Source organism: Monopterus albus, unplaced genomic scaffold (assembly GCF_001952655.1).
Source record: "Monopterus albus unplaced genomic scaffold, M_albus_1.0 scaffold44.1, whole genome shotgun sequence".
Classification (NCBI taxonomy): Eukaryota; Metazoa; Chordata; class Actinopteri; order Synbranchiformes; family Synbranchidae; genus Monopterus; species Monopterus albus.
Window position 1 is genome coordinate 926,548 of NW_018127924.1, and position 6,872 is coordinate 933,419.

At 39.9% G+C, this 6,872-nt stretch overlaps 1 protein-coding gene across 1 annotated transcript in view; it reads left to right on the top strand.

Moving 5' to 3' along the window:
- Positions 1-6,872, top strand: part of cunh8orf34 (chromosome unknown C8orf34 homolog) — a 47,788-nt gene that overhangs the window by 12,623 nt on the left and 28,293 nt on the right. Inside the window, exons 4-6 of the mRNA XM_020599987.1 lie at positions 2,657-2,776; positions 3,006-3,034; positions 3,981-4,144. Of these exons, the coding sequence (XP_020455643.1) occupies positions 2,657-2,776; positions 3,006-3,034; positions 3,981-4,144 (313 nt within the window). The remainder of the gene's footprint in view (positions 1-2,656; positions 2,777-3,005; positions 3,035-3,980; positions 4,145-6,872) is intronic.

A 6,872-nucleotide genomic window follows, 5' to 3' on the forward strand; every position in this document is an offset into this window, starting at 1 on the left:
ACACGGCCAAGGCAACAAAGGATTGGCTCAAGAAGAAGCATATTAAGGTCATGGAGTGGCCTAGTCAGTCTCCAGACCTTAATCCCATAGAAAATCTGTGGAGGGAGCTGAAGGTTCGAGTTGCCAAACATCAGCCACGAAACATTAATGACTTGGAGAGGATCTGCAAAGAGAAGTGGGTCAAAATCCCCCTGAGATGTGTGCAAACCTTGTGGCCAACAACAAGAAACGTCTGACCTCTGTGATTGCCAACAAAGGTTTTGCCACCAAGTACTAAAGCACGTTTTGCAAAGAGATCAAATACTTATTTCATTCATAAAAACGCAAATTAATGTATAACTTTTTTTGTAATGCATTTTTCTGGATTTTTTTTTTTGTTATTGTTGTGTCTCTCACTGTTCACATAAACCTACCATTGACATTGTAGACTTATCATTTCTTTGTTAGTGGGCAAACATACAAAATCAGCTGGGGTTCAAATAATTTTTTCCCTGACTGTAGTTTAGAGCATGAAGCTGCACAGTTGTGATACCTGTTGTATAGGCTGTATTGCAGCTGCACACTCCATCGCCTTTAATCTCTAACTTAATTTATGTTTAATTAAAGTTAGTCACAGTGTATAGTCCAGTGTCTTCCTTCAACAACCCTAAAGATGGGTTCATTATAAAGTGCCATTTTTATACACTTTCTGGACTGCTGCTGCATTGCTGCAAACTCTGAAGATGAATTGTTCTCAAAGTTCTTGTATTAATGTAGAGTAGATGCAGATTAAAACTTTTTTCTGTCTGAAACTTTTATAGTCCTGTAATAAATTACTGCAGCTATGATGTTAAAGTTAAGTATGACACTTCACATTAGCATCATAATACACAGTGAAGCATGGTCAAACGGGGAGCCAGCAGAGTCAACTTCAATAATTTAACACCGTGCTCTGTCACTGCCATACTAAGTCTATTTTAGGCTGTGGTCAGAGCACTGCTCACAGTCAAAAGGAAACGGGCCGAGTGCATGAAAAGAGAGGAAGAAAACAAGCGACTGACAGGAGCCAGATCAAAGCGAGCGACACTCAGCAAACCGAGGTGTGCATCAGGCGAGGAGCGTGAGCAGCATCTCTGCTGCCCCTTCAGACTGAGACATTTTCACAGCATTTAAAGACCAATCACATTAAAAATACATGCAAAGTTGTTTTGGTGTGCAAGCCTCATAAAAGTTTGAAATCAAAAGAACTGCCTCTTAACATACAATGCAGCAAGAATAACACAACAGCATATACAGAGGTTTCACTAATATGCTGATCAAAATGAATCCCTTTACAAGAAGGCTCTTTGCTTTCTGTGTACAGTCTGGCAAAGGGTTAATATGCTTTGGCCTCACTTCTACTTGACTGATGCTTTAATGGGCAGCCACAATGGGAATTGAATCCTTAACCCTTCTTTTGAAGCTATTAAGATACAGCACAGCTCTTTGCAGGAGCACAACGCACAAAAAAGAGTGGAGATTAACGGAAGTAATGCAATAAAGATTTTTACCCCTCCAGTCTGTATTTGGCAGAGGCATGTGCTCTGTGTTAATGGTTATTACAATATCAAGCAGTAGGTCAGGTTAAACAAAGGTAGACGAAGGCACATGGTGAATCAAATATTTACTATGGATTTGATTTATTTGAGTGTGAACTTGTGTGCACATGCACACAGATGGGTGATGCTTATTTTCTGCATCTGTCACCACATATACATTTCATTCAAACGTGTGAAATTTATTCTCAAAACCTTTGTACTGTATTCCCGTTGACATGTCTGACAGTGAACAGATAGTTGAAGTTGAGATGATGGCCAGTATGTTTGCTTGGCATCTCTTCATAACACTCTGTTTTTTTCATGTTAATTCAAATTCGGCTGTGTTAGAGCATAAGAACGTTAGATATGGATGAGCTACAAGTAATCCCTGCCCTAAAAATTAACCATTATATAGAGGCTGAGGGATGCTGCTAGAGGATGTGGGCAGCATGTCAGTACAGTATGTGGGTCACTTCCAGCTCTGGTTTGACTTATTATGAATGCTTATCAAAGAAACTGACAGACACTGTTCCCTGGCCTCTGGCCATGGAGCTCTGTGCTTCATGAAGGGACACACTGACTTTTCTCTGTATCTGTATTACTATAGCTGCAGTAATTCAAAAACACATCGAACTGTGGCATTTACAGATTTAGTTATAATATGGTGGTTTTCACTTATTTTTGAAAGTTTGACACACATGTTAAGAAAAGTGCATTCACCACCCCAAAAACATGCTAATAAAGTAAAAAGATTTGAAGCTCCACAAAAATGTACATTGTGTGTGCTCTGAAAGCGAATCAGATAATTGGATACATTGTTGAAATGTGCTGCCACTGGATTTCTCAGATCTGCAGGTGTCATATTAGAACTGTCCTCACTAATCTGTGTACGTAAAGGACAAGAAGCGTTGCCAGCATAGGTGTGTCGAAATGTCGTCGGTGTGGTAGCTTGGCCTGAACAAAAATAATCAGTACGGAGGTTATAATCTTTTTACTCTGCTTTTATTTAAAGTTATTCATGTTGTTTTCTGAAGATTCAAACAGTCTATCTGTGGTCTTTTCAGAAGTTTGTATGTTTGTGTTTATGTTGTGATGACCAGTGCCACGGTCAATCGAGTACCCGTCCTGGGACTGGAGGGAGAGCAGGGACTTTGACGAGCTCAGCCACATTTTACAGGAGAGCAAGAAGCTGGGCAAGGCCCTGGAGAGCCTGTCACGCAGTGAGTGGCTGCATCCTGGCAGACTGCATGCTCACACCATACTCAGCAGCGTTTAGTACATCCAAACACATAGACCATTCTGTAAATGTTGGTGTAAATCCTGAGAATAAAGCAGATTGGGCAGCTAATTTTACAGACTTGCCACTAAGATCAGAAGCAGTGTAAGCTGGGATTTTGAACTGTATTAGATTCTTCTCTGTGCTTTTAAACCATTTTATTGTTTGTGCAGGCATCGCCATCTCTGATGAGCTCGACCAGGTAGATACTATCTAGACTGGAGTCTTTGTCCATCTCATATATATACACTAACATTAGGTGGAAATAGTTCACTCACTCATCACTGCAGCATCGCTCATACTGCATCAAATCAAGCCATATTTCATAACATCTACTTGGTAGACAGAGCAGCACAGCTCCTTGTCTGATGATGAACTGCTGCCTCATGGGAGTGATATGTGACAGTGATTCTTCAGTGAGCATGTTCTCCATCTCCCTTTCCCTTGCTGCTTCACTGTGCACCTTACTCACAAAGCTTTGTCTGAGCTCTGTCTTTGTCCTTGCATGGCCCAAATTCTCCTCCAACACAATAGTTTAGTGGCTGCCCAGACTGGGAGTGTACACAGGGACTTGGAAGCGACTTGGTCCAGATGAGACACACTGCCTGTGTCTTGACAGGGGTTTCACTTTTTTACTCAGTGCAGCAGTACATGTCCAGTGTCCTTGGCTCTCAGCCCAGAGATTTTCCTTCTATTCTGCAGGATGGGACGAGGACGAAATACTAAATTCCTGCTCTGATCATGCAGAGAAAATAGAATCCTGGATTTAGTCAAAGACAAGCAGACATATCTTTGGCTTTTGTTTTGAGCAGGGTAGTAAATGTGTGCTAGCCAGCTTTGGGATCAGAATGGGAGAGAGAGAGAGAGATCTCAAACAATGGTGCGCTTCTTATCTAAACTCGGTTGTTTTCCTAAGAATAAACACAATTATTTTTGTGAATAACACAGTCCTCCTGATAACTTCATGCTGGAGTGTTTCCCTTAGATGTGAATGTACATAGTGTTGTCTTAGATTTAGTTTGTTTAAGTTTGTTTTTTAGCACCGCTTTGATTCCACTTGCCTTCTCTTGCACTTTCCTCATTTATATCTGTTTTCAAGTTGGTTGTTTTGCCTTGTTTGACTTATTCTTTCTCTATTGCTCTTTTAGAGCTTGGGAGGCTTTAATTCAGTGCTGCGTCCTCGGGTGGTGGGGGAGTGGATTGGACGTGAGGAAGAGGATGCAGACCCTCTGGCTGCAGAGATGCTGCATCCCCCAGTCCCTCGGGCCAAAACTGAAGTGTGTTGGAGCGGAGTCAACAGTCCTGCTGGGAGGTTAGTGATACTGTACATTTGTGCGGTTATATGTGTGTGAATCATCTAAATAAAATAAAAAAACGTTTCAAACTTCTCAAAGCTATTGTTGGCTCTTTAAAAATGAGTAGACAGACTTCTGAGTGTGGCTCCTGCTGCCTGAGGAATGCCCATCTCAATGAGCTTGATAATCCCATTTCAAAGGCACCATCAAACATGCTTACCATGATACTGCTTCAACCCAATTTTGAATTAATGCTAACCTCATTTCTGTGTGCTCGAGGCCCAAGACATTTTGTGCTAATTTTAAAAATGGCCTGTCTTTAACAATATAACTGCATTGTGTATTAAAGTGCTTAATTTCTCACTCCTTACAAATCGTTTTTGAAGTAATGTGTTTTGCAAAACTATCCACTTTCCAAATATCATGGCAGCAACATTTTGGACTTTCCGGTCAGATGTTACTATTGCTGTGTACGTGTAATTTACTGTACTGTAATGTGTGTGTGTGTGTGCACTGCTGCTGCTGATGTTACTAATTAGAGGAGGATCAGATATATAACCATAAATCATGTACAGGTCTGAGCTGACATATGCACATCATTAATCTCATTAGGTTACTATATGGGTGGATTATAGGGGAGAAATCAGTTAGTTAGAAGCCTGAGTTGGGGATAAGGATGTGTATTGGTGTGTGTGTGTGTGTGTGAGAGAGAGAGAGAGAGATGTTTGTGTTTGCCTATGCAGAGTGTGAGCAACTTGTGCAGCTGTGTGTTTGGGATGGTGTAGCATCATCCCAAAAATAATCACAGCTTCTTCTCTCATTAACGGGAGGAGTTCTTGGCTCAACTCTTAATTGCATTTACTTGGAACTTTCTGCCATTTCCGTCTGAGGATTGAGATCACTCTGTCCTCTGAGCTGTTTTCTAGCAAAGTCGAAAAGAGGGAGCGCAGGAAAAAAATGTCATTTTTCTGTTTATGGTTATAGTATGGTGTAAGACACACAGCTAACAGCTTTTAAGATCAAATTACTGTAACTATGGGATTTGGTTAAGTGTCAGCGAAGCTAAAAATGATCACTCAGAGCAAGTGGAAAACTGGTAAAAACCACTACTGCCCTCTCTTCATCTGAGGCTTAGTAGGCCGTTCCCCTTGGTGCTTACACAAACTCGATTCCTCACATTTTCTCATGTACTGTATCTGACCCTAATTTGTCAAACCAGCTCATTCTTCTTACTTTGGTAAGTTTACTTACTTTCTTTTTAAATCTTCCCATCCCTCATTCCAGCCCACCTGTCACTGAGAACCATAAGGAGAGGTGACTGGTGGTGTCAGCTCTCAGTATGTCTGACTGCAGAGTCGCACTGAATAAGTGTATGGAGCACATGGGAAATCAGATGCAACTGGCAGAAGTGTATTGAAGGAAATGGCTTACAGAGGAGTGGGGCTTTTTCATCCTGTTGTCCTCAGTAGCAGCACTGTTAAAGTTTACGTTCTGCCTTGGAAATACTTTTTGCAACCAGAGAAAAATGTTACACTTTTTCGGGGGATTATGAAGTGTGTGGTTAGACAGTTATGGGAAATGGCACATGTGCAGAATAACAACAACCACTGTGACTCGCCTGTGTTTGCAGATCTAATTATTGCAGAACACCACACAGAGGGCATGAAGAAGTATGTCATCTTATACCCCCTTCCCATTATCTGTAAATAGAAGTCATTAAACTGCGATTAGCATCAAATTAATACTCTTCCAGCCCTCTAATCCACACCCTCAACCAATGGGATATGGAAATTAATTTCTTCAATATAGAGTTAACACAGAAGTCAGCCTTGAAAATTCTATGATGACGTGATTTAGTAAATTCCACAGTAGAAATGCACAAAGCTTTGGGGAAATAAATATGAAGAGATGTAAATTAATTCTTTCCATCCATGAATGGTCTTTATTGAAAACAATGTGAGAAACAGCCTGAGAAGTGCAATGCTATACAGTGTTGTTAGTACTTCAGTAGGTGCTGATGCAAAAGGGTCATTCCATGGAAACTGTTCAATTAAATAATCCTGGTACAGTTTATATATATTTAACAGTTTTCTGTTAAACTATAGTCATTTTCTCACGTTTGTTCTGACCATTGTTTCACATTCATGTGCAGTAATATCTGATTTGGTATTGGTACATTTGTCTTTCGAAACCTTCTCTGTCAAGAAAAACATATCCACCCCGTCACTCAAGTTACATGGGCAAAACAGTTGTTTTATGAAATTTTCAAAATAAAAACAAGAACATTTCATTTAGCTGCAGGTGCCAGGGAACAAACCAACTTTGAAATCTTGATATAACGGGTAAATAAATAAATGAATAAAGGCAAATGATAAGGTTCCGTTGGTTTGCAAACATGTTTTTTTTTGGGGGGGGGGGTCTAACATATCTTTCATGCTATGAAATAGAAATTTTTCTTTGGTTTTGATAAGAAAGAAATCTGGTCCAATCTGTACAGTTTCCATGGACTCACTCAAAAACTAATATGAAGACAAAGGTCAAATGTAAAACAAACGCATACTTACTGGAAAAACCAATACACTCAACCCATTTATTATGAGATTAAAATCAACATTAGAAACAAATGAATCCTTTTTTTATATTTGTATAAAAAATAGAGCCCATATGTCTATATTTATGTCTCCTTTTCCTTTACTTGAATGATTTAAATGTCAAAGCAGTAATTAACCTTTTTTGTCTGTCTGT